This window comes from Vanacampus margaritifer, chromosome 16, assembly GCF_051991255.1.
Source record: "Vanacampus margaritifer isolate UIUO_Vmar chromosome 16, RoL_Vmar_1.0, whole genome shotgun sequence".
In the NCBI taxonomy this organism is placed as follows: Eukaryota; Metazoa; Chordata; class Actinopteri; order Syngnathiformes; family Syngnathidae; genus Vanacampus; species Vanacampus margaritifer.
The window spans coordinates 8,977,925-9,000,225 of record NC_135447.1 but is presented as its reverse complement, the minus strand read 5'-3'; the positions used below and the strand labels follow the sequence as shown (position 1 = coordinate 9,000,225).

Genomic DNA, 22,301 nt, shown 5'->3' with positions numbered 1-22,301 from the left:
CCTCTATCAGAATGAAAAACGAAAATCTGTCCGTAATCATTAATCGTATTAACACAATTGCTCTAAAACTTTGCATGCATTATACTACAACAATCACCTCATTTAATATTTTCAGACACTACCAGATGTTATTGCATGTAATGTTTAGGTATTTAAAATATGTAAATTCTTGCCACCTGACCTGATCTGCTCAGTTTCATCACATAAGTGTATTTTAAAAAAGAAAAAAAAATCACAAAGACAGGGATTAACGAATGAATGATGCTTCTTGGTTGCTGATGATTCTTATCTAAATATCTGATTCAACCTTGTGTCTGTGGATGGATAGAAAGCGGAAGCTCTGGAAGTTGGCACAAAGCAATTTGAGGAACTCGAGTTTTGCCAGCTGGAGGAGGAAAGCAGTCTGGAGGAGCGAAAGGAGACCCAGTGCTCGCAGTTTCTTCAGGAGCAAACCGAGTATCACTGTAGTGTGGCCAAGAGGAAGGTGAGAAGTGGGAGAAAAACACACATTTGAAGCAGTCATTTTTGTTTTGCTTTGTTTTTTTGCTAGGGGTGTCAAAATTAGTGCATTCATTTTGAGTTAATTTAAAGTTCCTTTAATGCCACTATATTTTTTTTAACACACGACTAATGGCCGCCCCTTACTTAGAAAGCCTGTACAGTACTGGGGGGATTTAGCAGAAACAAATGTAATAATAATGCATATATTTGTGGAGACTGGGGTCACGTTGTTTCACAATTTCACAAGTTACTTCAGGTTTAAGGTTCGATAGCTCTTAATAATGCACTGAGCTGTCACCAATGTTTTACAAATGCAATTATGCCATCTAGTGGCAGAAAAATGACCTCAACGCAAATCAATATCACACTCGTTTTTTTTACAGTACAGTATATCTTTTTAATTTTAACGTTTTATGAATTATTATGACTAAAATATTCAGCCATATTTTTATTAATAAATTCCCCCCCATTTTTATAACAAGAGTATGACCATTAGAAACAAATATTTTAGTGAACATTTAGAACACATAAAATTTGAGATTAATCGTGAGTTAACTATTGAAGTAATGTAATTAATTACGCTGAAAAATTGTAATCACCTGACACCCCTGAGTATTCTTTAGTAATTACCTACCAATTTAATTCGCAATAAACAAGGAATCTCTATTCAGGAGAAAATGGCTACTCTGGACGCTCAGGTGAAGCAACTGGGCTCACAAGCTACTCACGACTGTGACAGGATGGCGAAAGAAAGGGCGGCCACTCTACAGCTGTTACACAAGGTTCCAATAGAGCACATGTGTCAAGATTCGGTCCCCGAGGGCCTGAATCCTGCATGTTTTTGAGGTTTCTCTACTCCAACACACCTGATTTAATGATCAGGATAATGATCAGGCTCCTGCGGAACTTGCTGATGAGCTTATATATGAAACAGCTGTGTTGAACGTGGGAAACCTCTAAAACAGGGGTGCTCAACTTCGATCCTCGAGAGCCCCTATCCAACCTGTTTTCCACGGTTCTCTCCACTAACACACCTGATTCGTGAAACATGGAAAACAGGCAACCCCTGCTCTAAAACATGCAGGACTCAGGTCCTCGGGGAGCGGATTTTGACACCACAAGTGAGAAGTGCATTGCACAATATGTACTCTATAATGTTCTCCTACGTAGGAGCAGGACAGGTTAAGCGCCCTGGAGAACCGGTACCACAGCATGGCTGGCGGTAGGAACTTCCCAAAGAGCAACAGCAAAATGAAAGAGGTGAGTTGGAGCAAAAGAAAGTGTTTGTGAAGGAGGGCTACACACACACACACACACACACACACACACGCTCACTCTTTAATGTTTATTGTTTTAATTCGATAACCTTTTTCGAACAGCTCCATATCAACGAACCCGAGCTTGTTTATGAGAACGACCCCTCTCATAGCCCTTGTCCTCCTTCTACCTTACACGGCCCTTCCCCTGAAGTCTACCCTGTTAGGCTACAGGAGGTAAAAGCAAACAGGAAAAAAAAGTAAAAGAATTAACCTAATATGAAATGAACTTCCAAGCATGTTCATTTTAAATGTAGAAGTGTTTGCGTTCTGATTGTTGGCATGTCTTAGCTACCACACCGGCTACAGCATTGAAATGAGGTTCGATGCAAGAGCTGTCTATATAATGTGGATTTTTTTTTTTTTTTTAAATGTTTTTGACATTCTCACATTTACTGTTTTGGATGTTTGATACCACTTTTTTTTTTTTTTTTTTTTTACAGACCAATACCAGTAAGAGTACTCAACTCTTTCCATGTATTGATACCACTAGTACTTTTGTTACATAAAATTTCACCCACCCAAAAACAATGACAAAAGAAAAAAGAAAATTTTTATATGTATCCCAAGAATGCATTTTCCATCAAAACTGCATGAAATTAATGGCAATTTTCTATCCTTCTATTTTCTGATCGTAAAACAGAAACAAGAGGGTGGCCAGTGCTGGTATTAGCCACTGTTGCAAGTTCTGATACCTAAAAATAAGGCCTGGTATCAGCCCAATATGATACCTACCTGGTATCCGTACTCAACTGTCCCTACTTTTAATAATATAAATATTATCCATTGTGAAGTTTTGGATAAAACAATAATTCTTTTAAAGAAATAGAAATTAAATTTAGCTGTATCTTTTTTTTTTTTTTTTAAATAAATAGAAATAAAATTTAGCTGTTCTGCCACCCAAAAAAAAAAAAAACAGCAAAAGTTGTTAAAATGTGTGTTTTTATTTGTTAAAATAGAATTCCAAAATATACTACTTTATTAAATTATACAGAAATTACACAATTAAATACAATTAAAATATAAACAGTATTTTTCTCGCACAGTATCAGTTGAATGGCCATCGCTCGGCAGTATAAGTCAGTCAGATGCTATTTATTGAGACATCTCAACTCCTCTCAGTCATCAGTATGGCGCTAATATAGGAAAAAAATGAAGAAAGAATTAATAAATAGTTATTCTTCAAAGAGGAAAAAAAAATCTGTGTACATGTTTGTGGTCAATTTGTTGTTTAAACGATTATAGCACCACAACATAGATGCTATTTAGCATTAGCATTAAAATTGTAAAACAAAGTTGTGTGGTTGTTTTTAAATACGCAAGGTTTCATTCTTTTGTTTAGCTTGACAGTGAACTTCAACTGGGAGTTGCAGTAAATAGTTTGAAGCTTCTTTTTTGAAGAATTGTTCTCTACTTGCTGCTTATCGTGAAGTGGAGTTAACTGACACAATGTAGTGCTAAATTCTTGCGTCTGCGCAAATCGAAGCAAAAAAATCTCCCCAAATTTATTTATTTTTTTTTTATAAACAATTTGGTCTATACTCATCTCAGTAATATGCTTTTTAATGTACAGTTAAAAAAAAAAAAAAAAAGTTGATGCAGCTCTTCTATTGGATCTCATTCGATGATGTCGCCGTGTCTAATGTAGTGGCTAGCCGTCTCGGGTTTTCCTGTGCTTATCTTTGGCTGTCGATGCAGGAGTACCTCAGGATGTCTGATGTCTATAAGATGTATGGAAACGCTTGTGTGCATCCTCCCTCTTCTCCCCCCGCTGCCCTTGGCTGCCTCCCCCTTGCTGTAGCTGACGCTGTGCCATGTGAGGTAGAAAGTCTGCCTGATCTCTGCCATATGGCCGTGCTCTCTCCCACTCCATTAATGGAAAACCTTCTCCTTTTCCCACTTCCTGCCTTTCCTGCCCCCTCGTGCGTCCGTGTGAAGGATTACATCACGGTCGGCCAGTTAAGCCACATTATAGGTGTGCAGAGACTTGATCCTTCTTCCTCATCTATTGCATTATTCCAACTTTCCTCCTCTGGCTCCGCCTTCACGTGCCACTCAAGTGGCCCTTCCTCCCTTCTCTCTGCAAAGGTTTGTTGCCTTTAAGGTCGCATCATAACTCGGTAGCTTTTGATTGCTGCTTAAATGCTTAAACACCTGCTGCTTCACTGCCTTTTCTCCCGTGGCGGGTCTGCTTTTCTTTTCCTCACGTCAGAGTCAGCCTGAGCTGAGCAGGAATGCAATGCCTCCTATTAACCTCGAACGTTGGTACCAGGACATCATGGCTGCAGGGGAGCCGCGATCATGTCCTCCACCACTGCCTGCAAAATCGTTTTCTGCACGCAGGCATGGGCAGGTAAACTCATGACTTGCACTCTTAACTGCTTCTTGTGCTGCAATCAGTGATCTTGAATTGTTATGTTAAGTACAATGAAAACAAACATGACCACCGCCCTCTGCATTTTTGCTATAGACTACAGTGAAAACAACAAAAACAATGCATTAACTCTTTGACTGCCAAAAACGTTAAATAACGTTTAGTAAAATCCTATGGAGGAGTGCCAAAGACGTTAAAAGACGTTTGTTTCAAAACAGAGGTGAAACTAACCATTTTCTATTGTTGATTACTGAAGAACGGAATAAGGTAGAAACAAACTTTTTTTTCCTGATAAAAGATGAGAGTCCAATCTTTCATTTGGTAGTATGTGTGTTTCCATAGTCCAAAAACATAATTTTCTGTGGACCTTGAAAGATCAGTCAAAATGCTTAAATCGGCTGGCACCCACGGCATCTCTTTTCTGAAAACGTCTGGCAGTCAAAGAGTTAATGGTCTCAACTTTAATTTTAATAGATTTTTTTTTTAGGTCCAGTCAGGAAAGAAGAAAGGAAGAAATACGTTGTCCCCTAACATTGACATTTAATCCTTTGTCCAATACATTTTGGTGAATTTATAATACAATTTTAGAAATGATGGCTAAAATCATTTTCGTTTTAAAGCAGTGGTCCTCAAACAGGGTTCACAAAAATAATTGTCCAAAAAAAAATGCAACCCTACAAAAATGCAAATGCAACCAAGAAAATCATCCCACATAAAAGGCATAAAAATATAAACATACTTTTAAACTCCCTTTATATGATTTTAATAGCATACAATTATGTTGATCTTGGAAAAATATGACTGGGAAAGTCAACCCAAAATGTCCAAATTAAAGTTCATTTAAAATTGTCATATTAACAAAACTGTGTTGTTGTTTTTTAGCATTTTTTTAAAAAAAAAATTCAAAACATAACATTTACTCACCTAAGGGAGGAGCCATTTTTGCTCTTGTGTGTTTGCAAAGTCGAGCGAATGTGACTCAAGTAATCTGCGTCGCTTCGCTTTTTAAATTATTATTTTTTTATCCCCTTGCCTCCGAATTAACACAGTTGTGACTTCTTTTCCCAATACAATGTCTTTGTTCTTCTAAAGATTAAAGCCGTCTCAACATAATAAATCATTTATGTCATTTAGGGGGACAAATGGCCTTTATGTTTGTCGTAATTAGTGTTAGGATTATGAGGGGATTCTCCAAAAGTGTATTATCTTTGCATAAATTCATGATCTATCCCTTGTTCAGAGACAAAAGCAAGCACTTCCCTTCATAGACGGTGACTGCGAATTAAATGTGAATTATTAATTTGTATTTGTGAGCTTCAGTCTTCTTCCTAGTGTGTCTAAAGCATTTTTTTTTCTCTTTCAGTTGCTGAAGTCCAAATCAGACGGCGAAGTTGGTCACACGGCATCCTGTCCTCCTGTAAACTGCGTCACAACTGCGCCTCAGTCCACTCTTTCACGTGATAAAACGTCCAAGGTGAGAACATTGTGTTCACAAAAGTCAAATAGAATGTCAGGTGTTCACTTTGTGTTGCTTCTCTCTCTGTCTCTCAGGGATTACAGTTAATGCTGAAAGAGGTGTCAAACCCATTGGACATGGACTCCAGGAAGATGAATAAAGGTACCAAATGCGATTTTGACTCATTTGTGTTGTAATAGTCATGGTAATGACTTGTTGCTACCAGCAGAGGGCGCTATACTTCTATGACAGCTTTCCTCTTTGCGCAGATCCATTCCCCACAGTACATCACTCCATCCTGCATCATCAGTGTCCACCTAGCGGCAACCAGGCGTACGACACCTTGAGCCTGGAGAGCTCAGACAGCCTGGAGACCAGCATCTCCACCAGCAACTCGGCTTGCACCCCAGAAAGGTGAGAAATTGTCTGTCCCATCACCCGGCAAGCCTGATTGCAAGTTAATTGCAAAGTGAGGAAAGTTGTGTTACCTGCTTTGGTCTTTACATCACAATGTGTTGTGTGTATTTTGTTTTTTTTCTTCTAGTGCTTCCGGGTTGGAGACCCAGAGGTTGGAAGAGATGGAGAAGATGTTGAAGGAGGCACAGCAAGAGAAAGCCAGGCTCATTGAGCACAGAGTAAGCTTCAGATTGACAATTTAGTCTTCAGTTTATTTGGGGAATATGGAAGGAAGCCCAAGTAGCCTCAAGCACAGGTAGAACATTCAAATTCCCCCCCAGGAAGGCCCGAGCCATGATTCGAACCCAGAACTTTCAGTCAGACGTGCTTAACACTCAACCACCGTGCTGCCAAACTAGTTTAACTCTTCACCATTGCGATATGCCGTCTCCAGGTGGTGAAATGCTGCTGTAAGTTTTATTTGGCGTCTTTGAATTGTTTCCACATGTTGACGCGATGTACATTCGGCTGCAAGTCTGTAAAAGCAGCAAAGGATTATTTTACATCAGCAAAGCTTTTATACACAGACTTGAGGGATGTATTTGACAAAAACCCCGATTGGGATTTCAACTCTCATGTGGCTCCAATTCACTTTGTATCGCAATATTTGCCTCCCATGAACATATCCTCCCCGTTTCACCCTCTTGCTATGTTTTTTTTGTCTTCTGCTCAACCCCAACCTGCTCCTCGACAATCCCAGGAGAGGGAGGCGCAGACTCGACGGCACCTGCTGGAGGAGGAGCGGAAGAGGCGCGAGGAGGCCGAGAGGAGGCTCATGGATGAGACGGCCCACAGGAGGAGGCTGGTGGAGGAGGAGGTGAAGATGAGGGAGAAAAATTTTTCCCAGGTCAGTTGAGAAAGGAGGAACGAGGCGATAACATGAAGATGGATGATGGCACTGGAAAAGATATAATATACACATTAATATTCTGGTTTAATTGTCTGGATATTTGTAATGGCTAACAAGGGAAAACAATTATTATCATCCCAAGACTATTCTGACCAATTAGATTTAAACAATATTGCTAATCAAAACGCCACAGTGACGCAGTTTAGTGTTTGACATCTTAATCTGTTTTTACAATTTATTTACCAGCCATTTCAGAAGAAATTCTGGCTTTACAAAAAAAACAAAAAAAAAACTGCTCAGTTATGATTGACAAGTACATATTGGTATTAATTTAATGTGTTTATTAACGGGATTGTCATTTTTAATGTACCACATTATATATTTAATAGTCACTAATCTCAATTTCAAGTTCCGATACCACTCATACTTTTGATAAATGAAGTAAAATAAAATAAACAATGACAAATAATTTTAAAAATATCTATATATTTCCAATATAGCATTTTCCCATATAATTTTAAGAAAATAATGGCAATGTTCTGTTATATTTTTTACCCATTTGTTCATAAAATACATATTTTGGCTAGAACACACAATAAAATGAAAAAACAACGAATAATTTAGTGGCAATCAAAATATGTTATTGTACATCCCTACTATTTAGTCACAAGAGGGAATAAATCTTTTTTTTTTTCTTTTTTTCCCTATTTTTCTGGAGGGACTAATCTTAGAAACATAAGTGTATTGCAGTGTAGTATAAATGGATAGTATTTGTCTTTTATATTTTAAATGAAAATTACGAGAGAAAAAATCATGACATAAAGATGTTTTATGTCACTTTGACTAAGACATTATTATGATAAAAGTGCCAAGTGTTAAAAAATATATATATATATTACTTTTTTTTTTACCCTTACCATTCTAGTATGTCAACAACTTTTAAGTCAATGGATGAACAAATTTAAACACCAACGGAGCTTATCTGTGTAATTTCTTAAACACTACACGATATTATTATAATACGTGCTAACAACATAACCACAGATGCTAATGCTAATCCCAGTATTCAAACTGGTCCATACAAAACATACATACAACTAAAGTACCAAAGGAAATGATAAAACACTCAAATACTATATTGTCCCTTGAACTTTTTTAAACACACCTAACTTTCGTAACCAAATACATTTAAGGGTAGACGACAAACCCATTAATGAGTGTAACCCTCATCCAATGTCTTTAAATGAAGAACAACTTGAAATCTGAAATGTTTTCCTTTGCAGGCCCGTCCGATGACGCGCTACCTGCCCAACCTGAAGGAGGAGTTTGACTTGCGCGCGCACGTGGAGTCGTCGGGCCACAGCATCGACACGTGCCCCTTCGTCATCCTCACGGAGAAGATGTGCAAGGGTCATCTGGTCAAGATGGGCGGCAAAATCAAATCGTGGAAGAAACGCTGGTTCGTTTTCGACCGCCTCAAGAGGAATTTCTGCTACTACGTGGGTAAGCGTCCAAGATACGTCATGATTGGATTATCCAAGTGTATTTCAATCTTTAGTAACTGAAAAGAATAAAGGATGAAAAGGAAGTAAATAAGTACGTATTCTTCTTTTCTTCTAAAAGTAAATCCATTAGGCCCACGGATTAATTTCGAAAGGCCTCCGATTAAAGGGATCAAGTTGGAAATCCGTTCTTCATTACGAACTCTCAACTTCCTGTTGAAAACTTTTTGGTCCAAACGTGATTAATGCACTTGAGCCAATAGCGACACCGAGGGTGTTCTGGAGCTTGTTAGCGTTCATCTGGAAGCGGGCGCTAATTAAAACTGCACTAAGTGGACTTTTCTCGCACTCGTGAGTCCAAATTGACGCCGTCAAAATAGCGTGTGGATTTTAAATGAGAACGGCGAGTTATCGGAACAATTCGTCGGCGCGTTTGGGGGTGTGGGGGGGGGGGGCGTGGCTTTACGATCAGGGCCAAAAAATAATTAGCGAATGTATTGAAATCACGTGCGGCCATGTTGCTTGCGTGTCTCGGCTCACTTGTCGAGCCCTTTCACCCAGCTCACTCCTGACGAAGATGATGATGATGATGGTGATGAAATAAGATGCAATGGTTTCCTGATAAATGTGTTTCCTGGGTAAAGGCTCGCTCCTGGCTTGTTCGTGACTGATAAAATGAAACTTGCGTTTATCTCATTACTAAGCACTTCTGGCTCACGGATAATAAAAAAAAAAGGGCGAAGCGGGACAAAATAAACGTTGGCACCATTTCAAAAGATTGCCTTTTAATTTTCGGTGGATGTTTGTCTCATTTTTATGTACGGTTTTTTTTCCCGGGCTTATTTGAGCAGTAGTGCAATATCAAAACATTTTTTGTTGATAAAAAGATGTCTAACCGCCTCAGAAGCTTCATCCTTGGAGCATCTTTGGGTATGACAATGGGTGTGTTTGACTGAAGAATGCAAGTCAGATTAATGGGATGTTTAAGACTTCAGGCAAAGCTTGAAATAGAATTGTGCTAGTAATTAACTTTTGCCCTGGCTCTGCTTGGATTATGTCTTTGAAGGGGGAAAAAAAACAAAACACTTTTGTCTACCTCTTGTCTTTCTCTCAAAAGTAGCCGTATGTACACTTGGACAACTTTTATGTTTTACATATTGCAAAATGTACAAGAGTAAATGATTTAAAATTGTACATTATTATTATTAACTCATTCACTGCCATTAACGGCTATAGACGTCAAAAAATTTATTTGAACTATTGCTATTAGTTTAACATTTTTTTTCTCACTTTTGTCAACAAGAGTACGAAAACCTAGAATTTTTTTTTATTGTACATTTAGAACTGATATAGTTAACTATTGAAGTCATGCGATTAATTACAAATAAAAATAATTAATCGCCTGACGCCCCTAATTTTTTAATAATTTTTTCTTAATTTTTTTTAAAAAAGATTATTAAAAACAAAATGTCTAGGTTTTCATACTCTCAAAAAAATTAACGTTAAACTAATAGTTCTAAACTAAAATAGTTCAAATTAATTTTTGACGTTTATAAGCGTCAATGGCCGTGAATTATTATTGTTTATTATTATTATTATTATTATTATTGTTGTTTAGTGCTCAAGAATTGTTGATTAGTTGAAGCATGCATCCCTAAGTTATTTTTGTAATCTTGTTGTTTGTTCTTCTCTCCCAGACAAACATGAGACCAAGCTGAAAGGACTCATTTACTTCCAGGCCATTGAAGAGGTTTATTATGATCACTTACGCATTGCTACCAAGGTAACTGTCACTTCCTTCACCTGTTCTGGACTAGCCGCTAATGGCCGACGTGAATGGAGGGAAAAAAAGAAAACAGTGATGGATTGAATTTCAAAATATTTACTAGTCGCTAATGGCCGACCGTGAATGGAGGGAAAAAAAGAAAACAGTGATGGATTGAATTTCAAAATATTTAAAATGATAAGACTGGATATGTGCTTTATAGGGCCTCTACATTAGGTACACCTGCACAATGGAATGAGGTGCAATATTATACCTCATAAGGATAATTAAATGCTGTATATTAAGTACTCCTGGAATTTAATACCCGAGCAACATTATTTTTGTAGAATTTATATCTATAATATTGCTCCATAGAAAGTACTAATTCTACTGTTTTTTGTATAGCAAATAGAGCCACGAGATGTTATGTGTACTTTTTTTTTTTTTTCTGGAGAGCTCAGTATTGTTCATTCGGTAATTTTACCGATTTGACATGTCATCATCATTGCTCTCCTTTTTTTTTTTTTTTTTTTATTAATTTTTATTTCGTGTGTGTGTATTCATTAGTTCACCTAAAACCTATTAAAAAATCCCATACCGTTCACCTAAACCGAACACTTCAGAACCCAGCCAGAGCTGTGAGGCCGTCAGGAGACCCGAGGAAGGACCAAAGAAAATGTTGTGTACTATCTACATTAGCATTTAGGTTGCAAACATAGGTCGGTGCTTTTGATAGTGTTTAGGCCAACAGAGAAGGCCTTCGTGCCCATTACTGGGGAAAAGAAAAAAAAATCACGAGGCCCAAAAAGGCTATGCTTTCATTTTTCTTCTTGCTGTTGTCCGACACGTCTAAAAGGAAAAAGATGCAACAGGTGCATGTTGCTTTCTTTCAAGACAGAAAAACAAAAGAATCTCACCCTCTCCATTAAATCCTCCAGAGCCCCAACCCGTCTCTGACCTTCTGCGTGAAGACTCACGACCGCCTTTACTACATGGTGGCGCCATCCCCGGAGGCCATGCGGATCTGGATGGATGTCATAGTAACGGGCGCCGAGGGCTACACGCAATTCATGAGCTGAGGGACCTTGTGGAAGGATGACGGGAGGGCGTCAAAGCTGAAAGCCAGCGCCGAGACGCAAGGTGAACTGGATGTCGCAAGGACACCGATGATGTGAAGGCCTGGTGTGCCGCGGTGGGCTTTAGTTAAGTCCTGACAGAAGTGCTCCAAAAGAATTCATGAGGAGGGGGGGGGGGGGGGGATCATCAACCTTCTTTCCATCCATCACATTCTCTCTTATCAAAACATCTGTGATAATTACAGCATTGTTGTATGAAACACTTTAAAACGCAGATCGTTTTTGATTGCAGTGTTGTCACACTAATGTTTTTTTTGTTTTTTTTAATACATTTCTATTTCCACTTGTGTTACTTTTAACCAATTTTAAACACTACCAAGTAAAGGAAAAGTTTATTTTTATTTTTTATGTTGCTTATTCATTTGCAACTTGCTGTTTTGTTTAATCTTTATACTGCTGCTTTGACATCAGGAAGATAATATCATTATGTCTACACAAATATGTAAAAAAATTATTCAGATTACATTTTAAAGTCTTATAATGTAATTGTAAAGCTACATATGTAATAAGAAATAAAATATGATGCTTCTCCTTTGTCAGATAAATTGTGTTTTGTTGTAAACAAAATGTATCTCTTAATTAAAAAAAAAAAGTATGGTAATGACCACAGTCCTATTAATAACGTCGTCTAATGAGCTGAATGTGTTCCCATCTAAACCAAAACATTAAAAAAAAAATCTTCAGTTCAATGCAAGTTGCCTATTTGCATAAGAACAATGAGGTTATTTAATTAGTTAACTGGTTCGTTACCTCTGCTGTTGTCGGGTTCTTGACCTTGTGATAAGGATCACTCTAATTCTAATAATCTTAATTAAAAACAAATGAAACTTCAATTAACTTAACATGCATGATTCAATCGCAAGTAATTTTAATGATGCAAAAGAAATATCAACTACAAAATATCTTTCTTTCCTTTCTTAAAGCAAATCGAAGAAGAAGAAAAAAGAACATGATACTATTCCCTAGTGTGGCTCTTCTTTGGTTTTGTGCAAATCAGTCAAAGTTGTATATCATGTGGCCTGTGTGTGTAATGAACTCATAGCAGTGCAATATCTGGCGACATCACTCACAGTCTAGAAATACATCTAATTATATTCCGCACATGGCATATAAAATTTTCCGAATTTGAAGTGAAAACAGTTACTTTGGATTTATTCATTTTACAAATCTTCCCTTATTTGGGTTGACGATCCCCAGGTTTCGCCTTTCCCTTATTCTACATTCTGTTAATACAAATTGAAGTCCTTAGTGACTTTTTCGAACAACCAGCGTCTCTGCCGACCGTTTCCACATCACTTGGCTTTCCTTTGACCTTGGGAGAGGTTTCAACCATCTTTGAGCCTCACGCTGCAGCTGGCAGAATAACAAACAGATCTTTAAGCGGGAGGTGTGAGCTTATTAGCCGTTTGATAAGTAGGACTGACACCCGGGCTTAGGGCTGGCGGAATACACGCACCGGCCTCAAACATTTGGTACGCCTACGTAATCTAATGAGTAATCTAGTAGAAGAGATTAACGTGTTTATGATTGTCCTTGTAGTGGTGTAGAGCTGAATCACACAGCTGTTTCTATTGATTTAGTGACTATATAAGGTAACAATATTTATAAAATAAAATAAAAAGCATCGCAAATGTAGGAACTTTAACTGATTTTCATTGTGGGCCTCATTTCATTTATGATTTCCTCTCAGAGGGCTGTTATTATAAAAATAAAAATAAATGAATACACTATATAAGGAATTAGATTTCAATTTATTTACAAGACTTCAATTTGCAATCATGAGTATGGGAAAATATTAACTGCTGTCTAATTTATGTTAAAGTCCTTAGTCCAGTAATGTGAAAATAAAATGATAAAGATTTCATACACTACAAAACAAGCTTGCCAAATTTGATTAGTAAAAATTAGGCTTCAAAAACACAAAAACAAACAGGCACTTCTCTTAGCTCGCTGCTAAATGCGCTAAAACTGTGCACCGCTCAACCGCTAATCAAATACGTTCATACTTCTAGCATGTTTCTTATTCCTACGCATCCCTATATGTTTGAGCCACAAAAAATATAGGCTATCTACTTAAAATCGAAGGTGACTGGAATATATCCCACTGGGTCGTTGCGGTGCTAGCCACCAGCTAGCTCACAGGCTAACATGCGGAAACGGCGGACTCTTCCAATACATCACCGCAACACTTGGCGTCATGTCAGTGTTTGTGTCCTAACAGAGACACTTCAGGGAAAGTTAACTGTTTATTAAACACGGCGGCATGTTAGTCAGTACAGAAGCATCATAACACACAATACAAAACACACAAAGCTAGTTTGTACATTTTATCCAGGAAAGATACATTTTTTTCAAGGTGTAGGCATGTGGTTGCTAGCTAGCTAGCTAGCTAACTACACACTGTAGTAGAGGTTTAATTGTCTCAACAGATTTTTAACAAAACTGATTATTAAGTTGTTATCATGATTAGTCTCAGGGTGTTTTCGATGCAAATATTTTGCAGAGGAAAAACATTTGACTGAAAACATCTGATGAAATTGAGCTATCATCGTCATCAGCTGTCAAAAGATTTCCTCTCCAATATCCTTCATGGTTTTACAGCTCAGACATTCGTAACATATAAAGCTCCACATCACAACATGAGATCAGACTCATTTGGGTCATTAAAGAGAAATATTTCCTGCCTTGCCCCAGACATGCCCACACAGACACACGCACACAAGCTCGCATCACACACGCACGCACGCACGCACGCGCCAGATGAAAGCGTCTTCCACCCAACGCAGCTAAAACCGTTACCCTCTCTCTCCGTTTGAAGGCGAAGCTAAATAAATGTCATTAATTCAAAATGGGATACACAAATCATTAAATCACGATACAAGAGGCCTGTTTTGGGGGATTTCATGGCAACAACAATGTTTTTATATCCGGAGGGGGAAGCAACACACACCGTGCAGCGCTGACCTAATGAGGCCGACTAAAACATCGCTACGAACAAGAAAACGCCATCACTTTCAATTTCACTCACTAGCGACTATAAAAGTGAAGAACTTCCTAAAACCAGAATAAAAGAAATATAGCGTCTGATATTATGTGGTATACAGGGATTTTTTATTTTTTTTTGTAAAGCAACTACGTAAAATGTATCTCCTATACTGTAGGTTAATAATTTACATTTAATTAAAAATTTGACTTTGTATTTTTAGGACATTCCCTGACATGAGAGCTTATACACATTTGATATAAATATATATCATCCTTCCATACATTATTAGATTTTACTTAACATTTAGCATTCATTATATTACAGTGCACACCAAAAACTTGTACATGTCAAATTTACTTTTTTACATAAAAAAATTTGTGCTTTTCCCCTGTGGATGAATAAAGTATCGATCTAGCTATAAACTCCAAATTAATATATGAATATTAGTAAACTCACTGAAAATATGCAGCAGAATAACCAATTTGGAAGTTTCATACAGTAGATATAAAAGGTATACTGTACACACCTTGTTCAAATAATCACATTAATGGCGGAAAAAAATTGATATGATTTCTCCAGGTTGCATTTTTTTTTATATCATAAAAACTTGGCATTTGTACAGGGGTGTGTAGACTTTTTATATAGTCCTAATTTAATCGGAGTGTCTCATAAACCAAACAGAGCATACATATATATATTTTTTTTTATAAAATGTTGTTGCTACATTATGATTATTACACAAAATCTGTGTGACTTTAAATTGTGATAACCTGACACGATCTCCTAACGTAGCCTCCAGTGTCAGAATGTGGAGCCTATGTTACAGTGACTAGTTCACTAAAGAAAGAGGATTTCTGTTTTTGTCACAAGACACAAGAAATCTGGAAAGGCTGATAAGCAAACCCAACAGCGACCTTAAGTGACCCCCCCCCCCCCACCCCCCACCCCGGCCGGACTCAGTGAAGGGGAGCAGGATGACTCCCGCCCAACGCGGGACCCAATCAACGAATACTTAGCAGCTCATTTAGTAACACACTGCTTCACCTCAATTTCCTGTACAGTTTCACCTTGGGGTGTACTCACTTTTGTTGCCAACGCTATAGATATTGTCATTTTACAGTTGTGGCAAAATGTCACTTCTTTGTTGGCCCGTGAAAAGATATAATAAAATATTTACAAAAAAAATTGAGGGGGATACTCCATTTTGTGAGTTTTTGTATGGTATGTATTAATCATGTGCATTTGCAAGGCTAATAAAATAATCATTTTATTCTATTGTAATTGACAGTAGAATTTTTTATTATTATTTTTTATCGGGCGCTTATTTTAATCGTCAATATACAGTCGATGTGCAAGTAATATTTGATTGGGGGATAATATAAACTTGTGTCATGATTGTAGTGTTACATGTTGTGTCGGGTGCATGAAGCGTATGTGATGAATGAATATTGTCTGTGTCAAATTTAAAAGTGACAGACGGTTCGTCTCTGGGGGTCCGTTGAGTGTTGCAAGAGACACAGTGAGATCCTAAGGGACCCCCCCCCCCCCCCCCCCCCACACACCCCTCAAGTCACATGCAGCAAGTTTTAAAATCGACTCTTCGGCCAACACTGGTTTTCTTGTGAAAATTTTGTCAAAGGAACGTCACAATAAAACTCGCCACACAAACATTGAGATCATTTCATTTGAAGGTTGCACATGAATTAAAAGACAATTAAGAGCATAATTCGACTCATTTTGCTCATTTTAAGATTACGATGCCTCCGACTGTATGTTTGACACGTTCGCTGAAAAACACAAAACACATCCACAAGTTGAAACGTCGCTGTGTTTTTTTTTCATGGCGTGTTCAAAGAGTGGCAAAAGTTGAGGACAATAAATTGCGAGAGGGCTGATGATGAAAGGGTGGCGCAACTCTCACTAACTTGCCATACGTGCGCTTGGCATGCAGCATCCGCTTTTCTGACTTCTCCTGCCGTCTTACACAAGCAATAAAGAAGCGTATCTCGGGCCTAAGCAACAGTTACTACATAGTTTAGCAGATTGTTGGAATGTATTCGTAATTTTGTTTTTATATACCTCTTGCCTTTTCTTTAAGATGCTTCAGTGCTGCCATGAATGGCACCTTCGTTTTCTCTCAAGATGCGCAAACAGGAAGCTCTCGGAGGACCAATTATTGCAGACGGGCAAGGCAGTCAGCGATTTCCTGGGAGACTCAAGACGTCCTAGCGATTTAAATCTAGTCTCCATCACCAACGCATTTATCTCAATTGCGTCAGGTTTCTACAAATCTCGTACTAGATACCCCATAGTGGACATAACGCTTGAGCTGCTCGTCTCTAATAAAGCGGGACTAGGTTGGAGATTAACATGGACGTTGAGGATTTCGTTTTTAGATACTTTGGTTATTATGATGTTATTTAAAAAGGCCGTATGAATAATTTAACTCCATCTGTAATCCAAAGATGTGTTTCATTCCAAGCCATGGTGGGTCATGTGACTGTGTGCAATCAACTCAAGTGAGACAACTCCATTTCCTTAACAGCAATCAATACACAGACCTGCCAGAGTAACTACAAGCTAAATGCAACCTGCCAGTGTGGCCAATATGCAAATTGTGGCAAAGATGGGGGGGGGGGGGCTATTGGTTTTGGCAAAGTGATAATTGCACAGAGATGCAACTCAGCAAATGAGACGGTTGGGAGGGGAGGAGCGGAAACTGAGGTGAGGTGGATGACAAACACCATGTAGAGACAGGAATGCAAATCCCATGGCAACAGCAACCAGAAAACAAGTCGAAAATAGGGGCAGTGTCCACTATTACTATAGCAACAGAGGAAATTGGATTTGCTGAATGGGGGAAAAAAACAAACGGCAATCACATAATTCCTGTGAATGACTGACACTTTTAATGTCTACTAATACATCAGCCTTGTTTGTGAAAGCCCTCAATTTGTATTTTGCTACATTGTAAATCAATATTATATTCTAAAATAAAATGATTGATTAAAAATTAGAATAAATACAGCAACTGTGATATAAATAATAATTCAAGAACACACGATTCCATTATAGCAAAAGGAGTATAATAAGTGACAGTATTATTAATTTTGCTCAGTCGACCTATACTTAGTGTTTACTAATTGGTTAGTCTGGATAAACAGCAACAAGTGAAAGCTTTCACCGGATTAAAAATCTCAACCACCGGTTTGTTTACGCGAGCCATGTGCACTCGCTGCACTCTCAGGAAGATAAAGACAACAACCCGATCCTTCGCCTTGCTACCTGCGACCAATCACAATTTACACACGGACCAATCCAACCAATCACGGTGCAGTAGCTCGGCCTCGCGCGGCCAATAGACGCCGAGCACGGACCACTGATGCAAGAGAGATGCAACAGCTTTCCCACTTTTTTTTTTTTTTTTTTACACATCAACAAAGTGTTGTAGAAGTTTGAAGCGATAATGGCTACTTTAAAAGAATAACACCCTGCGTTAATACGTAAAATGTGGTCTCGAATCGAGCCCATGGTTGTGATCTCGCGAGGCTTTTTTTTCTAATTATCCCGGAAGTGGAGGGGAACACGACAACACGCAGCAAAAATAGCAAATAAAATATTAACAATAATGATAAACAGAGTCAAATTAATATCACTGCCTTGGGTTTTCTATGACGACATTTTTGCTGTCAACTTTAACACAAAAGGGGTTAATGACTGACGCCTCGCCATCTTAGATATTACTGACGTACTAAATGTGGCTGAATACATTGCCAACGATTTTATGTATCATTCAATAAGCTGCTAGTGTTATTTTGGCCAAAAGCCACACGTAATTGGTCGGTTGAGCTTGTATAGGACGCGGAGGAGGCGGGTGGCTCGTGGATACAGAGTCTAGTAGAGGTGACGTCATTGGTTGCTAGGTGAAAGTGACCGTGATGGTTTTACACTAAGATGCTGCTGCTCAGTTTACTACTCGACCGCCACGCTGCAACAAGCACTTCTACGTCCTCGTCTGCGCCAAGCTGACACAATGGCTTTCTGAATTTTACAATAAGTTATAACCTCGAAGACGACGTGCTTTGCTTTGGCAACGCACCAACAAGCTCTCTAAACAATTTCTCTGCCAGAATGGAGTAAGTAACGCGCAGTTTGCCTGCTTTATTGTAACTTTTTAATAATGCGCTCCTGTCTCGTACAAGTGTATCGCGTTGCTTTTTATATAGTTTACATCGCTTTTAGATCGATTTCCTGTTAGTTTACATTGCTTTTAGATCGATTTCCTGTTTGATACCACCACAATTATATACGTACATCTAAAAAAATATATTGTTACTAGTTTAGCTAAGCTATCAAATGGTTGCCATTCAAACAGCTGAAATGCTTAAGTGATTAATTTGAAATGACTCAGGAGTGGTTTAATCCAATTTAAAGATCATCTCACTCTTTGTATGTGGCTCACTCAGAGAGTTCCTTGGCAACCATTAGGCCCTTGACAGCTTCACAGTTCCCAGGTGGCTTTAGGATGTCATGTGTCAAGTGCATGTTGGGTAAAGAAGCCCACGGGACAGCGCTCGCTCACATGCTGTTTTTCATGATTTCTCATCTCCATCCACTTGGATGATGTCCACGCCAGCCCTGTTTCTCAACATTTTTCATTCCTTCGCCCGGCTCTAGGTTTCACTATGCCCGCCCAGCCCTGCTCTGTGTGGTCCAGTTGTCAGACCCCGCCTGCTCCCAGCACATGCCCCGACTTGGCCTGAACCGAAGCGCCGATGGACACAATGACGATGGCGACACCGGCTCCTGTTTGGAAGACGCTTCGTGCGTGCCCGGCAGACCCCCTCGCTCTCTCTCACCCACAGGCTAACCACAGCCAATCACAGGGGTGCAGGGGGGAGGTGTCAGAGGGGAGTCAGCGCTTAATTGGTGAGTTGCACTAAGTGGGCTTTTTTATATGTTGCCACATCTCAGGTGGGCTCGGCACTGCAGCACATCCTTCCTTGCCAGACAGTAAGTCTCAAACTTGCTTTGCCCATCGTCAAATTTGCTGTATTTTTATGGAATATTTGCGTCGGTGTATGTTTCCGACTTATTTACATTTGGATATGATCACTTGTCAACAGGTGATGTTCTCACCGACTGGATGACGGAAGAAGTGGACTTCTCCTCGTACCTCCCGAACCCTCCCTCCCCTCCTTCCTCCACCAACGCCTCCCTTCCCCCGTCACCCCTTCACAATGATATCCAGGTGCCCTCCGACTTAGAGGTTATGACCTCTCTGCTGCAAGAGGAACTAGCCCAGCTGGAAGACTACTTCCTGTCCGAGCCCCTGCCAGAGAAAGGTCCCAGGCTGGGAAAATGCGAGCGGGGTCCGTTCCTGGCGGCGCCTCAGCCGTTTGGCCAGCTGCCCTACGCGTCCTACTCCGCACCCAACCCATTGGAATCCAGCCCATTTCTTCTCACCCTGGCAAGCGGAGAACTGGACTTGCTGGGCGTGTGTGGCGGGCCGGTCGGGCGCTCCAAAATCCCCAGGCACGCCCCGTATAGCTGCGCTCGCCCCAGCCCGTGCGCTAGGAAAAGAATCCCAGACGGTGCGAGGTCAAGTGAAAGTTACGACGACAGTTCAAGTTCCAAAGCAAGCAACTCAGGTAACTCGTCGCTCGGTTATTGCTGCGTGGAAGAGGAGCAGTTAGTCGGCAAAGGTTACTGCCTGGGCAGTGCGGTGGAGCTGCGCAAATGTGCCGTCCTAGCAAAAGAAGAAAAAAACTGCTGCTTCAATCACAACGCAAAGGTCGGCGGCGCCGGATTCCATTTTGGCGCATCGCTTGACGACTCGCCAAAGAAAGAAGATCTGTTGATGTACAGCATGAGGGAGGTGAGCGGCGGCGCAAACAGCGAGGCGCGCACCAGCATCAAAAGTGGCACGGAGGTGACAAAAGCCAGCGTTTCTTGGAAAGCCCAGACCAGCGAGAGCTGTTATCTTTCGGGAACACCCCAGCCCGAGACCTATCATGGCTTCTTCACCGAGCAGGTCAAAGCGGAGAATCTGCAGATAGCGCAGCATGACTTGCACTGTCATTTCCTGGAGGATCCGGCGGGTCCAGAGTGTCTTTTGATGACCAGGGACAGTCTGAATTTGGAATCTTGCAGGTCCAAGGAAGACCACTGTGCTGTGAATTACGATTTTGATGTCGCCGAAGGCGGAGGAGAGCGCAAACAGAAGAAGAGAGATCAGAACAAAACAGCCGCTCATCGGTAAAACTACCGGCGCTTCCTGACGCAATCATTTTGTGCTTGAAAGTCTTCATGTAATCTTTCTTTTTTTTTTTTTTGATACAGGTACCGCCAAAGAAAAAGGGCAGAGTTAGATTCTTTGGAAGAACAGCTGCAATGCCTGGAAGGGAGGAACCGCGAGCTGCGTGACAAGGCGGAGTCTGTCGAGCGTGAGATCCAGTACGTCAAAGACCTCCTGATCGAAGTTTACAAGGCCAGAAGCCAAAGGCTAAAGCAGGACACATCAGGATAACCCCAAAGTCCCGCCAACAAGTCACAACAGGGAAGTTGTGGAGCTTTTAATGTCATTTTGATTGTCCAGGTTGAATGTCGCTTTATTTTTAATACGCAATGCATGTTTAAAAAAAAAAAAAAAAAAAAAAAAATCTCCGAGTGATGACTGCATTGCTTTCACACTCCATCCACTCTTGAGGCTGGCAATGCTGTAATGACAATCATTGTGTCATGAAAATACTTTGCGAATCTCATATTAAGAATAGGGATACGTATTTATATTTAAAAAAAAACATGGTTGATTACACGGGTTAAGATTTTACTAGCCTTACATTAGAATTGATGTCAACGGGGAATCTTTTTTTCCCTGTTCACTTTTTTAAACAATGTTCTGTAGAAAAGCTGAATGTTGTCAATTACACGTGGAACTCGTTTTCTTCATTTCAAACGTAAAACGTTTTTACTGCTCTCTTTCAAATTATATTTGACTAGCAATAGTTACAAACTAATTATCAAACTAGAATAATTGTTTCAGAATATTGACATGGATGCCAATAATATTCATCAGCTAAACATATAATGTAGTATACTTTTTAATGTTTAATATTAATACATAGTCTTCATTTTATTTTATTTAAATTGTAAAAATTGTTTTTAAAGGTTAGATAGAGGGCATTGATTGACTTCAGCTTTGATGCACTTTTCCCTGTTTTGGTTACATTTTTGATTTTACCGATTCTAGTTCCGATTAATGTATTGTGAAGACATTGTCATAGATTTGGCATTTTGTCATTTGACAAAGTATAAAATATACTCATACAGCTCAGGATATACAATTTGCTATCCAATAAATCATATTGTCCTCTGTAAATGGCAGAAGAGCAAAAATATAAATGCATCTTCCAAGTGACTTTAGAAGCTATTGTAACTACACTTTAGTTGCATGTCTTTCTGAAAGAAAGAAAAAAAGTAGATTTGGGGATGAATCGAGATTCTTAGTAACGCAATATGTCTCACGAGCCTCAGGCTAATTGCACTAATTTATACAAACTTTTATATGTTGAGCGAATAGAGTGTAATGGGCCTCGCTTTGTAGCAAATTAACTGAGAAAAGCCTCATTAGATAGTTTGTTAATGCTGCGCCTGAATGATTCACTTTTGATTTCCACTGCTGGCAGAATTCTTTTGATTCCTACTGGGCATGTTTTTCCTATGCATTCATTTGAAGACAATCTTGAATATAAGCTCTGTTATTATTTATTCAAATTACATGAGACAAAATCCCATGACTTTGCAAGTCAAGTCGTAGTTGAAAATTAGCGTCAACAACATCAAAAGTCATGGGATAACGCATTAGACCTAAAATGTTCTCATTTAAATTCCATTTCAACATCAAACCGATGCATCATTTACTTTGTTAAAAATAAAAGTGTGGCGTTAGAAGTCCTG

General features: G+C 39.3%; 2 protein-coding genes across 15 annotated transcripts in view; both read left to right on the top strand.

The window, feature by feature from the left end:
- phldb1a (pleckstrin homology-like domain, family B, member 1a) overlaps nt 1–11,901 on the top strand; it is a 29,502-nt gene extending 17,601 nt beyond the window's left edge. For 7 of the 14 annotated variants that reach the window (XM_077546369.1, XM_077546368.1, XM_077546366.1 and 4 more), the window contains 14 exons: nt 329–484; nt 1,173–1,283; nt 1,672–1,761; nt 1,881–1,994; nt 3,516–3,905; nt 4,030–4,170; nt 5,555–5,665; nt 5,743–5,809; nt 5,917–6,061; nt 6,192–6,282; nt 6,804–6,950; nt 8,237–8,456; nt 10,153–10,238; nt 11,159–11,901. In XM_077546369.1, the coding sequence (XP_077402495.1) occupies nt 329–484; nt 1,173–1,283; nt 1,672–1,761; nt 1,881–1,994; nt 3,516–3,905; nt 4,030–4,170; nt 5,555–5,665; nt 5,743–5,809; nt 5,917–6,061; nt 6,192–6,282; nt 6,804–6,950; nt 8,237–8,456; nt 10,153–10,238; nt 11,159–11,299 (2,010 nt within the window). In that variant the 3' untranslated portion in view covers nt 11,300–11,901. The remainder of the gene's footprint in view (nt 1–328; nt 485–1,172; nt 1,284–1,671; nt 1,762–1,880; nt 1,995–3,515; nt 3,906–4,029; nt 4,171–5,554; nt 5,666–5,742; nt 5,810–5,916; nt 6,062–6,191; nt 6,283–6,803; nt 6,951–8,236; nt 8,457–10,152; nt 10,239–11,158) is intronic. The other 7 variants (XM_077546371.1, XM_077546373.1, XM_077546370.1 and 4 more) reach the window with 7 other exon arrangements.
- A 6,125-nt stretch (nt 11,902–18,026) lies between these two features.
- Nucleotides 18,027–22,299, top strand: atf5a (activating transcription factor 5a). Its single transcript, XM_077546388.1, has 4 exons — nt 18,027–18,478; nt 19,020–19,271; nt 19,469–20,600; nt 20,685–22,299. The coding sequence occupies exons 2-4, from the start codon at nt 19,118–19,120 to the stop codon at nt 20,869–20,871; spliced, it is 1,473 nt and encodes a 490-aa protein (XP_077402514.1). The 5' UTR covers nt 18,027–18,478; nt 19,020–19,117; the 3' UTR covers nt 20,872–22,299.
- Nucleotides 22,300–22,301: the final 2 nt, after the last annotated feature.

Bases quoted from the DNA above. Each gene is read 5' to 3' on its own strand.
- atf5a (XM_077546388.1), top strand. From the start codon at position 19,118: ATGGACACAATGACGATGGCGACACCGGCTCCTGTTTGGAAGACGCTT. The intron at 19,272-19,468 runs GTGAGTTGCACT...ACTTGTCAACAG, and splicing joins GGGGAGTCAGCGCTTAATTG to GTGATGTTCTCACCGACTGG. The intron at 20,601-20,684 runs GTAAAACTACCG...TTTTTGATACAG, and splicing joins AACAAAACAGCCGCTCATCG to GTACCGCCAAAGAAAAAGGG.